Raw genomic sequence first — 16,332 nt, 5'->3', positions numbered from 1 at the left:
GTGCATGCTTATTGCTTGTCTATATATACTCTGTGTAAGCTCTAATAAAGGGAGAACGACCATACTCATATTGAGACTCATCGTTACTCCGGGTCTGTCTCCCAGTCCGACACACGAAGAAAACACTGCCTGTTGAAATGATTCTTGCCATCTGTTTTTTTCCTTAAGCAAGTATGATTAGGTACATTGAAGGGTAATGAACTGGCAGTCAGTCTTATTAACTCAAATGTACTCTTTATCTCCAGAGCAGCTGCAGCACATGTAGCAACCATGCAGATCACACACACTCAGTAGCTTCAACAATGTGCACCTAGGACTGAGAGGCAATTCAACCACAATCCATTCAGCCTTGTGGCCTATGTGATGACTTAACAAAAGTGCTAATTTTGTAGTTCAACCTCCAGAAAGTCAGCAAACATAAAGGAACTACCACTGGACCAGAAAAAGCACACTTCAGATGAAAGGATCCCTTTCCTAAATGTCACTGAGGTATTCACATTTCCTGCAGTAATTTAGAGGTAGTAAAGTCTCAGACTTGTTTTCACATCCCAATGTAAGATTTAAAACCATGGATAACAAACATGGCTTATGGACAGTGACTGATTTTTTGGTCAACCTAAGCCCACTGAGGGTTCAGTACCTGTTCCTTTGTTTCTACAAGCCAGCCATTCATCCCTGTATAGGATAAGAATCATAATAGGTGATCTAAAAGTGAAAGAAACATTCTCATCATTTTCCCAAGTCACTTTTGTTCCACATGAGCTCTGCCTCTGCCTATTTAACGTTCAGATTTTTCTTGAAAATGCTAGTTCTGTTGTGGTTTTCACTTTATCCATGCAGGTTCTGTTATTTAAAATTTTCAAAGAAACAAAGGTGGGGGGGAGAGGGTAGCATTACTTGAAAAGAAACAAAAAAATACAAAGCTTCTCCTTATGAAAATAAAATGACTGAATGATTATGCATCTATCCTCTTTGGCCAGTAATCTGCCATCATTTCCTCTATTCAGGTTTAGGCATATCTAATAATAGTTTTTTACCTCTACCAGTAATAGTTTTTTCCTCCTCCTGCCAAATTTGACTTTGTTATTCCTAATTCTTTTCTTAAATCTAAATGGAAATTTCCTTTGAACATTTTTATGCAGTCACTGGTCTGATCAGCCCTCCCTACTCAAACTAGACACTCAGAAAAGCTCCTGAAGGTTAGTTAGATGCTCTAGGTTAAATGAACTCAGTAGGCTACAGTAGAGTTTTCCCCTTTGATTTCTTTGGCAGATTTTCCAGGCCCAGAGACTGGGATTCATTCTACATAGCTAAAAAGCTAAGTTGCCCTAGGTTCTCTGTATAGTTACAGAATCACAGAATCGCTGAGGTTGGAAGGGACCTCTGGAGATCATCTAGTCCAACCCCCCTGCTCAAGCAGGGTCACCTAGAGCACATTGCATAGGATTGCATCCAGGCGCGTTTTGAATATCTCCAGAAATAGAGACTCCACCACCTCTCGGGGCAACCTGTTCCAGTGCTCTGTCACCCTCACAGTGAAAAAGTTTTTCCTCATGTTAAGATGGAAGTGTCTGTGTTTCAGTTTGTGCCCATTGCCTCGCGTCCTGTCGCTCGGCACCACTGAAAAGAGTCTGGTCCCATCCTCTCGACACCCTCCCTTCAGATACTTGTACACGTTGATAAGATCTCCTCTCAGCCTTCTCTTCTCCAAGCTAAACAGGCCCAGCTCTCTCAGCCTTTCCTCATAAGAGAGATGCTCCAGTCCCCTAATCATCTTTGTGGCCCTTCGCTGGACTTGCTCCAGTAGTGCCACATCCCTCTTGTACTGGGGAGCCCAGAACTGGACGCAGTACTCCAGATGTGGCCTCACCAGGGCTGAGTCGAGGGGGAGAATCACCTCCCTCCACCTGCTGACAACACTCTTCCTGATGCACCCCAGCATACCATTGGCCTTCTTGGCCACAAGGGCACTTTGCTGCCTCATGCTTAACTTGGTGTCCACCAGCACTCCCAGGTCCTTCTCCGCAGAGCTGCTTTCCAGCAGGTCAACCCCCAACCTGTACTGGTGACTGGGGTTATTCCTCCCCAGGTGCAGGACCCTGCACTTCCCTTTGTTGAACTTCATGAGGTTCCTCTCTGCCCACCTCTCCAGCCTGTCCAAGTCTCTTTGAATGGCAGCACAGCCCTCTGGTGTATCAGCCACTCCTCCCAGTTTTGTATCATCAGCAAACTTGCTGAGGGTGCACTCTGTCCCTTCATCCAGGTCATTGATGAAGAAGTTGAACAAGACTGGACCCAGTACTGACCCCTGGGGGACACCGCTAGCTACAGGCCTCCAACTAGACTCTGCGCCGCTGATCACAACCCTCTGAGTTCTGCCATTCAGCCAGTTCTCAATCCACCTCACTGTCCACTCATCTAACCCACACTTCCTGAGCTTGTCTATGAGGATGCTATGGGAGACAGTGTCAAAAGCCTTGCTGAAGTCTAGGTAGACAACATCCACTGCTCTCCCCTCATCTACCCAGCCAGTCATTCCATCATAGAAGGCTATCAGGTTGGTTAGGCATGATTTCCCCTTGGTGAAGCCATGCTGACTACTCCTGATCACCTTCTTTTCCTCCACATGCGTGGAGATGGCTTCCAGGATGAGCTGCTCCATCACCTTTCCAGGGATGCAGGTGAGGCTGACTGGCCTGCAGTTCCCTGGGTCCTCCTTCTTGCCCTTTTTGAAGAGTGGGGTGACATTGGCTTTCTTCCAGTCCTCGGGCACCTCTCCTGTCCTCCATGACCTTTCAAAGATGATGGAGAGTGGCTTAGCAATAATGTCCGCCAGCTCCCTCAGCACTCGTGGGTGCATCCCATCAGGGCCCATGGATTTGTGGGTGTCAAGTTTGCTTAAATGATCTCTAACCCACTCCTCCTCCACCAAGGGAAAGTCTTCCTCTCTCCAGACTTTCTCTCTTGCCTCCAGGATCTGGGGTTCCTGAGGGCTGGCCTGAGCAGTAAAGACTGAAGCAAAGAAGGCATTCAGTAACTCTGCCTTCTCTGTATCCTTCGTCACCAGGGCACCCACCCCATTCTGCAATGGGCCCACATTTTCCCTAGTCTTCCTCTTGCTGCTGATGTATTTGAAGTAGCCCTTCTTGCTGTCCTTGACATGCCTTGCCAGATTTAATTCCAAACGGGCCTTAGCCTTCCTTGTTGCATCCCTACATACTCTGACAACGTTCCTATATTCCTCCCAAGTGGCCTGTCCCCCTTTCCACTTTCTGTATACTTCCTTCTTCAGGTTGAGTTTTGCCAGGAGCTCCTTGCTCATCCATGCAGGTCTCCTGCCTCCTTTGCTTGACTTCCTACTCATAGGGATGCACCGCTCTTGAGCCTGGAGGAAGTGATGTTTGAATATTAACCAGCTCTCTTGAACACTCCTTCCTTCTAGGGCCCTCACCCATGGGATTCCTCCAAGTAGGTCCCTGAAGAGGCCAAAGTTTGCTCTCCTGAAGTCCAGGGTTGCGATCCTACTTGGTGCCCTGCTGCCTCCTCGCAGGATCCTGAACTCCACCATCTCATGGTCACTGCAGCCAAGGCAGCCCCCAACCTTCACATCTTCCACCAGTCCTTCTTTGTTTGTTAGTACGAGGTCCAGCAGCACACCTCTCCTTGTTGGCTCCTCCACCACCTGTGTCAAGAAGTTGTCACCAATGCTCTGCAGGAACCTCCAGGACTGTTTGTGCCTAGCTGTGTTGTCTTTCCTTGTTAATACAAGGTCATAGACACTTTTGTGTGTGAATTCAATTCAAATACTAAAATACTAAAAAGTGGGTGAACAGAGCTATAGTGACCTAAACATTCAGTCTAAGAATGGGATAAATTGCAGGGCTTCACACAAAAAGAGGTGGAGGAGCCTCTTGAAACGGGGCAACCCTGGAAAGGTTGCCCATAGAGACCTTATAAGAGCGAGAAAGTACATCTCACCAAGGGCTATAAGATTGTTATATAAAAATGCATTTAAGAACTATTCTATTTAATAATGCTATTTTTTAAATCTGAAATTCACCCTCTATCACATCACCGTGTCCTAAAGGATACTAGAGGGAAAAAAAAAACAAATAAGCCACAACATGTTGAAACAAAACAGGTTCCAGTCTCCTGATTTCACTGGAAATGGATTTTAGCTCATTTATTAATATGCAGTAGCAAGGTGGCTGCTAAACTATTGGAATTACATATGTTCTAGGATAAATAAATAAATAAATAAATGTATAAACACATGATATTTGCTGCCCAGGTTTACATAGACTCGTATAGCAGTATTAAACAGCAACACCACTAAAATTAAGAGCCTCCTAATCACATATAAACACACACATGTATAGCAGGAGGTAGCATCTGGAAGATAGCTTAATGGCACAGAATTTAGGAGCTGGGGTTACATAAGAAGATTAAAATGACAGTGCTACATCAAACTAGTGGTCCATCTAGCCTATTATTATGCCTCAAATAGCTGTCAATGAGGGTGCCTTGGGAAGTGAAAGATCATGATAAACATAAAATGATACTTTCCTTAGTACTTTCACAATCTGCCAGTAATCTGTGGCTCAAGGATTTCTTTACCCAAATGACTTTTTTCATATGTCTTGAAGAATTTTGCTCAACTGCTTTTGAATGCCTGTAAAATTTTAGCAATAAAATGTGCTATGTTAGATTCTATGGTGTTAATGGAACCTGTGTGAATAAATACTTCATTTTGTTTGTTTTGAAGATGGATTACAATCCCCAAAGTAGCTACTTGTTCTACTGGTTTGGCAGTGAGATGAGTGGTGATAACAAGAGATGACTAAAAAACTTTCATGCTCTTTGAAAATATGCATTTATTCAATCATTTTCCTATTTATCGTGGCAAAAAACCCCAAGACTTTCAATGACTGTGTTTGCAAATGAAAAAGCAAAATAAGACACAGCTCAGACAGTTTAAGGTTTGGATACTCAGCTGGAATGGGACATGATTTGGGACATGAGCAGCTCAGAGAAAGACTTGAATCTAGGCCTCCTATGTATTATCTAATGCCTAATCAGCCAGCTCTTGACAAACTTTGAGTCTTGTTTCTTAGTCGTCAGAAAATTTCTCACCCTTCTTTGACTAGCACTGCAAGCATCTTCTGATATTTTTTAAAGAAAGATAAAAATAATGCAGAAGGGGAGATGAACCCCTGCAGAAAAAGAAGTAGATGCACCCAGCACAGAACTTTCATAATTTCAGACTTTGGACTTCAGACTTAACTTTTGGGTTTAGATTTTTCACAAGAATTTCCAAAATTACAGGACTTCTAGTGCAACTTATGTTGTCCTTGCTGCAAATGTCGCAAGTCAAACAGCCAGAGTCAGGAAAGAAACTTGGAGCAGTGATAAAGAAATGAGTGTTACCCACAGAGGGCAAAGGAAGGCACTTGTAGATTCTTTAAGCACCTGTCCAACTTCTTGTCAGAATGCACATACTTAATGCTCTTCACATAAAACATCAGAATAACTAAATTATAGTAATAGCAAAAGACAAAAAAGAAATCAGATGCGTAAGACTCTGGGGACAGTGAAAGAAACAGCAAAAAGGGAAAGAGGGCATTAACCTTTGCTTTTCCAGCCTCCGGGAAAAGCCAATTATTTATGTGGCAGGTAGGGGGTGAGATACTATCGAGGAAGTAGAAGATGTGATCTGCCAGAGAACCACGGCAGAAGCCAGGCAAGCTGAGAGGCCGGATTAACGGGAGGGCCTGGATCCCCGGGCGGAGGAAAGGGAGCCCGGCCCCGGCTGTGACGGCGGTTCCCTAAGCCGGGGCTGGGGTGCTGCCTGCCACGGGCCCGCCCGGGCGGTCTCCAGCGTGCTGGCGCTTCACTGGTTCTGGGCCAGGGCCGTAACGTGACTCCTAGCCGGCCACGGCTCCCGGGGCAAACCCCGCCAGCACCATCCCCGCCTCCAAACAGCGTTTCTTTCCCGCTCCCTCTCCTCGGCCGCCTAACTCCTCACCGAAGTGCTCATTTTGGTGAAACATAGAATTAATCGAGTACGTGAGTTCGGGGGCGGAGCAGTGACACGGGAGGACGCTTACGAGGGAACATTTTTGGGTGTGCCGTTCCCGGCCGCTCCTGTTGTCCTCCCTTTTTGTCTCGCGCCCAGCCGCAGCTGGCACTTGAGGCGGGGAGGGGGGGGAAAGGAGTGCGCGGGGGCGCCTCGAGCGCGGCGGGTTGGGGTGGGGCGGACGGAACGGTTGGCTTTGGCGGGAAGCGGGGAGGGTGAGGCACTCGCAGACGTTGCGAGTGGGCTAAGAAGTCCCCCAGCCCGGCGGATGGGAGCGGGGTTTGGTGGGGGTGCTGAGGTTGTGGCAGGGACTGGGGGGGGAGGCAGTGAGGCTGGTGGAAGCAGAGGAAAAAAGGGTCCTTCCCGTTAGGAGGGTGGGAGGGAGGAAACAAGTCGGAGGCTGAGGTCTCAGACTGGATGGGCACTAGGCACCACCTGAAGGTTGCTCCCCCGCATGCCTTTTGGACTCAGAATGAGGTGGTAAATAAAAGGTGCAGAGATCACCCAGTGCCAGCTGTCTTCTTCTGTCAGTGCATTGCAGGGAAGCATGATTGAGTAAAGGGTGTTGAGCAAGCCTCCTGCCCCAGAGCTGATGTCCAGTAGTCCTCCGTGCTTTTGGGGTAATTCAGCCCTGGCTGAAGGTGAAACCATGCCCATAATATGGTATAGCGGGGGGGAGGGCCGGTATTTTTTTAAAAGATCTTTGAGGTAAAGGGTTTGTCAATTTACAGTTATCTAATAGAATTGGTTGTGTGATTAGACCTTTTAACATCAAGCATCTTGATAAGTCTTGACATTCCTTTGAAATGCTTTAAATCCATTATAAAAGATTGCTTCTCTTTTTTATAGCATTTATCTACAATAAAAACTAGAAAATGGACCCCTGTAATTGAGTGCAAGAAATTATTAAAAAAAAAAAGACAAAAACTAGTCCTACTACATGATATGTATCATGTGTATTTACTAGATGAAACTATTCCCTCTCCTTTGTAGTCTCATCACATCCACTGGTAGTTTTCAGAAAAGGAATTTAAAAGCAAAGCTATATGTCACAGTTTTGGTTAATATGAGGGTTCTGAAACCGTAACTGCAGCAGTTGGGGCCCAATTTTATTTATTTGCCCCTCAACAATTTTAATGAATTCATGTGTAAATTTAGAAATTCAGTATCTTATATTAAAATTTATCAGAATGTTACTTTCCCTCAACTGTGAAAATCAACTCACTTCAATGGAAAATACAAGTATAAGATTCTTGTTTTCCTTGTAGATGGCCAAATCAGAACCTCGGGAAAGAAACTATGATAACATGGTAAAGATGGTGGAGGACCTGAACAGGGACTTGGAAAAACTTCTGGAGGAAATGGAAAAACTATCAGGTATTGCTTTTTGCTGAGAATGATCGGATTTGTCTACTGGAGGGTGAAGACACTGGAGCTTTATTAGGTATATTTATTACCGTAAACATCCCTGTGTGATAGAAATGTAAATGGAAAAAATTGCAGTCAGCTAATATCTTAATGTTCTCAAGTGAGTGTACAAATAATCTAGAAGTTTTAAGTGTCTCAGAATTGAAAATTAACAGGATGCTCAGTTCAGAGTGATGGCTGAGAACAGAAATAATATTAAGGCATTTAATTTACAGTGATTAAAATGTAGTATATAAAACGAGATTTACTTTGGAAAAATGGTGGGATGCATTTTCAGGTCAGTGCTTGACATAATTAATTATTCAATTAGAATAAAGACTCCCCTGCAAATTTACCCTTAGTCCTTTATGTATAGAGAGCTGCACCAATTCTCTCAGAAATTGTGTGCAATTACCAAGAATAGACTGAAATTAATAAATAAACTATGTGTAATTAACTACAATTTATGAGTGCATTTGAGAAAACTACTCAATTTATGTAAGATTTTATGTCAATTTGTAGTAGAACAAAAGAGGAAAATATGAAATAATTGCTAAAATTACTTGCCCTGCTTTGTCAGATAACTCATTTTTTCAGACTCAATCTCATGATTTAGTTTGTTCTTTAAACCATCCATCACCTTGCTGTGGCCTTCTGGTTTTCCTTTCCTTACCTAACACTAGTATCCTGACTGTTACAGGTCTTGAAAGAGAATTCTTTTATTTGGTTCATTTATTTAAAAACAGTCTGTTGCACCTTTCTTTTTGATTGCCTGTTTTGTTGTAAATTTTATGTAACAGTGTCTGTCTCCTGTTTCTATCAGTAATAAATATATTTCATTCTGAAGCATTTTGAGACATTTATAAAAAAAGTAATAATAAACATCCATTTTTTTAAATCTTGAATATTATTGTGGGCAGCGTCCACTAGTTAATGAACATAATGATAACCAGGCCTGCAATACAATATGTTCATCATTATTATCATATTATTGAACTGATTATCATTAATGTCCTTTTAACTTTTATTGAATCTGCCATTGCTTTTTTTATGGCAACATTGCTGGCTTGGTAATATCTGTTGTTTTCTTTGTAGTGCAGGCAACCTGGATGGCTTATGACATGGTAGTAACGCGTACAAACCCAGACCTGGCCAACTCCATGAGGCAACTGGAAAATGCCTTCCTGAATTGCAAAGAAGAGATGGAGAAGAAATGGCAAGAGGTGCTAAGGGAATCTAACAGTGAAGAGCAAAAAAATGAATAAATTGGTTTCAATCATGTTGGCAGAATTACAGCCCTTGGAAAATCATTCCAGTTTTTTGTTTTCTGGTCCTGAAGGATTCACAAACACCATGGAAAATGGATTGACTTTCATCTTTTTGAGAACTGCATATGTGGCTGTATCTATGGTTTTATTTTGATGAGTAGACATATATATATATATATAGTTGAAACTGAAAGATAACAATGTGGCTATTTTCATTATGTTCATTAGTAGTCCTTGGAGCATTTGTGCATACACAACTTACATGTATTCTGTGTCATTGTTCCTGAAAGATCACATTCACTTTCTAGTATATATGTGTACATGAAATTCTTTGTCCCCTGTACAAATGTAAGATTTTTTTGGTGCAGTGGACCATTGCAGTTGTATTACACCAGCACATGTCCTTCAAGGAAAACTGAAGAACAACTGTTTTTCCAAGTGAGAAACAGCTGAAATTCTAGATTTGCACGTTGATCTGGGTTACTTTGATGGGGGATTGCCTACTAGATGCTCAGTTACAGAATTTGATTATTTAGATAACGTATCTATAGTTGTTTCATTTTGTTTCCTTGGATTTTAACCGTTTCTTTGGATTGTTTTTCCCAGAAAGATTGCTCCATCTCACTTTGAAGATAATGCGTCTAGACTGTTTGCAATCACAGACTATACAGTGGTGTACAATACAATCACCACAACAATACTATCACTACTGAAACCACAGCAATGTAGTCTGTGGTACTGCTGCAGAAACCAAGCTAACTATATTCTAAAACAATTTTCTCAGTACGTTCCTACTGTTCAGGGAGTACTACAAGAGGAAGAACAGAAGTGACTTTTGTCGAGATATGGATTAAGAGCACCACTTTGTGGCCTGCAGGTATGGCATAAATGAGTGTTCTATCTGAGATGGACGTCTACTAAGTTTTGAGGAAAGGGAACTCCCCTTTCATTAAAATCAGTCTCTTTAACAAGCTGATTTCTAGTAAGCATCATGTAGCAAGTGATGACATCCCAATCTTCTTTGAAGGGCATTTCATGATTTAAATCACATCTAAATGATCTGTCAAAAGTTTGCTCAATTGTTAGATTAAGTACTTTCTTGAGACTAGTTGATCTCAATTCACAGGAAAAAGTGTTTTTATTTTATGAAGTGAGAAACAAGTAACTAATTTCACCGTTTTTGTTTGCAATACTACCAAGTGTTTCCAGAGACACAAAGGGTAAAGAACATTGATTTTGATCTCTACCTTTGACTTTCCTACTAGCAGGTTGGTCTTCATTCCTGCCAGAGTTAGGGCATAATGGTGGAGCAGCATGAGGAAACTTGCACTTTGATTATTCTCTGGAGGATTTTAATGGCATATTGTCACTTTGGTACCTTTTCACAACACTGCATTGTCTTCATTCTTTAATTCTGTATTAAAAACTAAATGCCTTTGAAGAAGCACTGTCTTCAGCAACTGGTGTAGGGATGTACTAAATTGTGTGATTTTGTGTGACCTTTGACCATTAAGTGCTAAGTACTCAACATTGACTACAGATTTTCAAAGTAGCTCAGTTTCTATTTGGGGATTTAAATGAAGTGGCCAGTGTTAAAAAAAAGATTTTTTGCATCCAGCAGTCCTGTTGAGAATAGAGAATACTGATTGAAAACAATACTTCTAAAAACATCTCTTAACTTATTAAGGACTCCTGTTGTGATATTCAGTGAAGTTCTATCTGTAGGCCTCCTCTGAACTTTCATTATGTTAAGTTGAATCCAATTTCCTGTGACTGGAAGGTTACATTGAATTAATCTTTCAGAATACAGTGTTTATCCAGAGTGAAAGGCCACAAATTAGAGAATGTAATTGTAGGGAAAGGAGGTATCTGGTAACATTTTTTTTCAGTCCTCAAGTCTCAGTACTTTACAACTCTTCCTTTCCAAATTTTGGAAAACAAGTCTTTTTTTGGTATAACCACTGAGGCAGAAGGGTACCTTAAATTTCCTCCTCATCAAGCAGCAGATAAGCAGTAGGCTACTAACCACAGGCCACCAATTTATCTTCTAGGACAGGTACTGAAACCGACATTCTAGGTCCACCCTTTGTGAAGGAACAGAATGAGTTCAGAGAAGGAGTGTTGGGGATACCTGCAAAAATTTTTTGTCTGTGCCAGCCTTTTTCTTACTCCTGAAAGTTCTTACTCTAGCAACCACATGAAGAATGTTAACACTTAATTGTGATGAACAGCAGTGACAGAGGTTGGGAAGAAAGAACCAAAGTCTGCAGTTGGGACTACAGCATGTGCTTTGCCTGGATGCTCTGGCTGGCTGAGCAGACTGGGTCTGTCTTTCTCCCCAAGCTTTCCTTCTCAGCTATATAATGTCAACTGGAGAAGAATTAGGGATGCACCAGGGTAGGAGTAGTGTATATTCCTTGAAATACTATATGGCAAGATGATTATACTTTTCTTTATATTTTATCTTTATACTTTTCTTTTTCTTTATTCTTTTCTTTTCTAAAAATAATCTGAGCTTATTTGGGGAGTGGGGTATTACATTGAGAATCAGCTTGTGGGGACCGTGTTTTGTTTCCATACATCTCACTATCTATTAAAGTTCAGCCCAGCTAGGTGCTTTAGACTTACAACAGAAATCAGATAGCCCACATTAAAATACATCGACTTCCTGTCGCAGGGGTGTGTAAAAGTTTTTCAATAAAAATTATGTAGAGCAACAGCCCCATCTAGTGCTCACATAACCTAAAACTGTAATAACAGATGTCAACCCAGCAATCCTGATTGTTGATCACCCATCATGGCAGATTTTTATAATAAGCAGTTTATAATAATATTTTTATAATAAGCAGTTTAGTTTTATGTTCACTCTTAATGAACTCCAGTTTTGTGATTTGGGCCTGTTCTCCTGTTATCTGCAGATGCTTCCTGTACTGTATTTAAGGGAAAGCATGCTTCTGCACAACAGCTACAAAAGCAAGAGAAGTTGGCATTGGTGCACTGCCACTCTGAATGCCCAAATACAGCAGTAAGGGATTCTGTTTCTTTAGTTACTCATTCCTTAACCTCTTATGGTAAGACTTAAAAAGCAAGTCACACATCAATTGTTCGTTTTTCTTTATACAGAAAGCTGGACAGATACTAGAATCTGTATTCACTAGTTCATTTTGCATGGATAAATAGGTTAAATCTTTTATTTCCACAGTTGGACATTAGCTTTAATCAAAAAGTGTGTAAAGCTCAGCAATGAGTTCGTGGACTGGATCCTTAAACACCTAATAAGGATAGTAGATGCTCTGATGTTTAACATTGCAACTTTTACAGTCCTTGTAACAGCAAAATTCACAGATCTTAATTATACTTAAGCTGTCTGCCAGGTGAGAGTTGGATGCCTAAGAATGGAATCCCCAAGAGCCAGCAAACTGAGCCATAGATTGTCTGACCCAAAAAGCCTGCACTGGTGTAGCTCAAATCACATTCCTGTTCTGAACTTAAACAGCTTTCTTTTCTACAAAAGAGTTGTGCAAGGTATCCTGTGACTCTCCAAGTATTTGGGGATAGTACTTTGATTTAGTGACCCTCTAAAGCTCTCATGCTACATTTGAGATACAGTCCCAAGGTTATGAAATTGCTGGGCTCTCACATAGAGCTTGTTATATATGATAATAGCACTGCACTATGAAGAATATTTGAAGGAAGATTTATGAGATTTAGAGGTCATTAAAAACTGGTAACACAGAACTCTAAGTCATGGGCAAAATTATATAAGTGAAAGTAACACATGCTTTTAACACACAATTTGCTGGACCAACACAGTGTACAGTAAGCACAGAACAGACCTTTTAACCTCTGGAAACAAAACATAAGGCTACTATAGGTACACTGCACAAACTGGTTTTTGACTCTTACCAGCTGACTTAGGTTACTTAACATGTTAAAACAGCAGTGAAGTTAGAAGTTTGACTAGCTTGGGTTACGGCTCAAACTGAGTGTCAGGTTACCTGACACACTAATACAAGCTGCTTATCTGAGCTAAGACTGTATTTGCTGTATCTCAAAACTTTTAACTTACACTTACAAGAATTTATTGAGAACAGATCTCTTTCTGTACTACAAACACATACTTTATGGCCACTCTCCTTTAGGAATACACTGTAAAAACTGATTAATTCTGAAGACCTAATCAATCCCATGAAAGTCACAATTTACAAGTCAAAAGTCCAGATTGATAGCCGAGTAATTTTTGAGGGATGATACATTTCAACAGTAGTCAGGAAATGTGAAGCTCTATGAAGTAGGCAAACTACTCCATAGTAGTAGTAAGCTACTCTGTAGGTCTTTCTCATAAGATTTTAAAACCTTAAGATACTAATGCTACTAGCTGATGAGATGAATAATCACTTTTAAAATCATCAGGATCAGTTTTCTGCACAGTGCATCATTCTCTGCCTCTAAGTCTTAAATAGAGTCACAGCTGCACTTCTTCACTATTTTAAATAGCATAAAATGAAGAGTTCGAGCTGCCACCTCTTTGACAGCTTCAAAAACCTTCCTATCTCCCTTGCTCTTTAGAGGGACACAAACATCCCACCCACTGCTTGGCTGGTCTTTATGCAGTGAGGCTTCCCTCCCCCGCCACCCCAAGTATGTATGAGCATCTCAAAGCAGATGATACTTTCTTACCACACACTCATAATGATGCTGAAGGCTAGAAACCAGCCCTCCATCAAGCCAAACTAGCAGAAAGGATAACAACTTCAATGGCTGTAGTAGTAGACTTTCTTAAAAAAACAAAACAACCCCACACACCCACACCCTGCAACAAGTAACTGAAATTGAACTTAAAGAGTCTTTCATCTTCATCAGAAATTTCCCGGGATCTGCAAATTAAGGGTTTGAAGAGCACTATTCTAGGGCTATTAGGGTCATTACAACTCTTACTATCCAGATCACATGCAAGTTCATTCTAGTATTCCACTACAGAGTCTCAAGTATGTGCCCCCAATCTGCAAATAAGCATGAAATAATCATGCATATGGCTTGCCCTGCAGACTGTGAATTCAAATTCTGTGTAATAGACACTATTTCCAGAGGTTTTGGATCTACAGTCAAAGTCTGTGTCACTTCCAAGGCATTTGTTACATCTGTGTACAATCATCCCATGGAAATGGGTGTGAAAGGATGCACATGAATCCAGTATTGAACAATGTAGGAATTTACAGGATAAATATTTCTCTGTATCTGTATCTTGTGATCACAAGATAATTAGAAGCATCAGTGCATACAGGTGAGGGCCTACAGAACTTTTTCCCCTTCTTTATCCTCCCAAAAGATCATAAATGCCAGCAAATGTTTTTATGGCTGAGTAACAGTGAACTGCATTTACAAGCAGAAAGCCTAGATACAGTCAGGTAGGAAGAATATTACAGAAATACACTGTAAAATAATTACACAGCCACTATAAGTGCCTATAAAAGGAAAAGGATGCTTGAATAAGAGAATGAACATATCACAGAAACGAAGGATCTGAGTAGATATAAAAACATACTAATTACTTTGAAAATTCAAAATCCTTTGAGAAAGGCTTATAAAAAAACAAAACTAAGCACTCATCCCAAGTATTGCTTGAGATAAGTAATAGCATTCTAGGTACACAAGCACCACAGTTGTTAAATAGCTGACTCAGTAATGAGCACCAATGTCTTTCCTTCAGCCAAAGTTCAGCTTGTAGAAGAGAGCAAGTAGCTTAATAAAGAACAACCGATCTTTGTGCCCAGCTCGAGTCATCTAAGGACTAGTTTTAGTAACTACTTTGGCCTTATAAAAGTTGGGCCTAAATTTTCATAAGTAGGAATTTAGGTGGAGGGAGGATTATCTCAACTGTGGGCTTCTGCTCTATACAAAGATTCCTTTTCTATTATCACAAAGTTAGGACTGAGTTACTGGAAAAAAAACTAGACATTAGGAAACTATTTACATATCTCCTCCAATTTCTCCTTTCATGAAATGAAGATAACTAGTTAGGTGCTTTTGTTAAACACTGAATCAATTTGATCAATTGCATTTTTGCAGGGAATAACAAAATGACAGGGGAGGAAGAAAATGACCAACAATCAAGTAAGGAAGTGGTGGACTGAGTCTGGGGTGATGGAAACAGAAGAGACACCCTAATCAACAAAGCAGGGCTAAAGTGGAAATACCCTAAGCATATGCACATAAATAAGGAAGTGCCTATAGGACCACATTATGGGGAAAGCACTCATGTCCCTTCTATGAAGTCAGCACACCAGGGTGTCTCTCTGAAGTGCCTGTACACTAATGCATGCAGCATGGGAAGCAAACAGGAAGAATTAGAAGGTTGCGTGCAATTACAGGACTACAATTTCACCGGGATCATGGAGATGTGGTAGGACAGCTCACACAATTGACTATCACATTATCTCCACATCTTCCCAAATCTACACCAGATCTGCTAGGATGTAGAAACTTACTAGTTTCACAACAGTCCATACAAAAGTGCACTTTCAGAACTGCTGGGTAAGTGATCCAGTGCAGCAATAGCAGGTTATGTTACATGGGCTAGTGTCACAGTGAATTCAGAAGTATACATACCAGAGAGTCAGAAGTGTTCTTCTTGAAGAGAACCCTGTAGTTTTCATTTCACATCTTAAAATTTCCTAATTCATTTCCAAAGCAAGCAGGAACCCCCTGATATAGCCAGCTGTAGGCAGTGCAACTCATGCATCACTATGCTCCCTGCCCAGGAGCTAACAAAGACAACAGGGTGCAAGGGAATAGAAAAACACCATTCCTTACCTTCCCAGAAGCTGGAAGGAAATGCTTTGGAGCCCACCTGACACTCTGCCTCTCCTTCCCCCACTTAATATTTCTTGAGTAATGAGTGTGGTGTCCAGAGAACCCGATAAGATTTTTGATTATTAAGCTGTCTCCACAGTAGTGTGCAAGAACAGGGAAACCAGAAGATACAGGGACAGCAATTACCCTCCATGAATCTCCCTACTCTCATATTTAGTCCTATGTATTTAGTCATACAGTGCCACTCCATACCAAGATGGCTTATATGAAGGCTTATTCAGTAAAGGTTGGGTAAAGATGAGATAGCTAAAAACAGGAAGAAGTGTTTTAGGGAAACTAATAAATATAAAATCTAAGATCTGGATAACAGCAACTGCAAGAGAGGAATGTGAGAAACAGTGGACTAGAGAAAAAAGCATACAAGAGAGCTGAAGAAAAGCACCCACATTCAGCAGCTGGGGGGGAAGACCTCCAAGCTTGGGGGAAGACCATTAAAAAACAAGTACACATTAAGATGGTTAAAAGCTTGACACTCATCAGCACAAGACAGCACAGGTACAAAGATATTACTGGTTTCAAATAAGGAAAAGTGGAGGGGCTAGTAAAATCTACTCCCTGCATTTGGAACTGAAGCTTGAATAAAGTGACAATTAAGCCTGCTGTCTTTTTCAATGGTGAGGAACCCCAAAGCTTGGACTCTAATGTTTACATAACACAAAGCCTAGCAAAACAGGGAAAGCAACATCCCAATAACCCACTTGGAGTCTC

The 16,332-nt window shown here is 41.2% G+C and overlaps 1 protein-coding gene across 1 annotated transcript; it reads left to right on the top strand.

The window, feature by feature from the left end:
* The first annotated feature begins 7,344 nt into the window (after positions 1–7,344).
* SYCE3 (synaptonemal complex central element protein 3) lies at positions 7,345–8,748 on the top strand. Its single transcript, XM_026067123.1, has 2 exons — positions 7,345–7,453; positions 8,579–8,748. The coding sequence occupies exons 1-2, from the start codon at positions 7,345–7,347 to the stop codon at positions 8,746–8,748; spliced, it is 279 nt and encodes a 92-aa protein (XP_025922908.1).
* Positions 8,749–16,332: the final 7,584 nt, after the last annotated feature.

The sequence above is a fragment of the Apteryx rowi genome, unplaced genomic scaffold (assembly GCF_003343035.1).
Source record: "Apteryx rowi isolate R43461 unplaced genomic scaffold, aptRow1 scaffold_1038, whole genome shotgun sequence".
Lineage (NCBI taxonomy): Eukaryota > Metazoa > Chordata > Aves > Apterygiformes > Apterygidae > Apteryx > Apteryx rowi.
The sequence above is the reverse complement of the archived record's forward strand: the minus strand, read 5'-3'. Positions and strand labels throughout refer to the sequence as shown.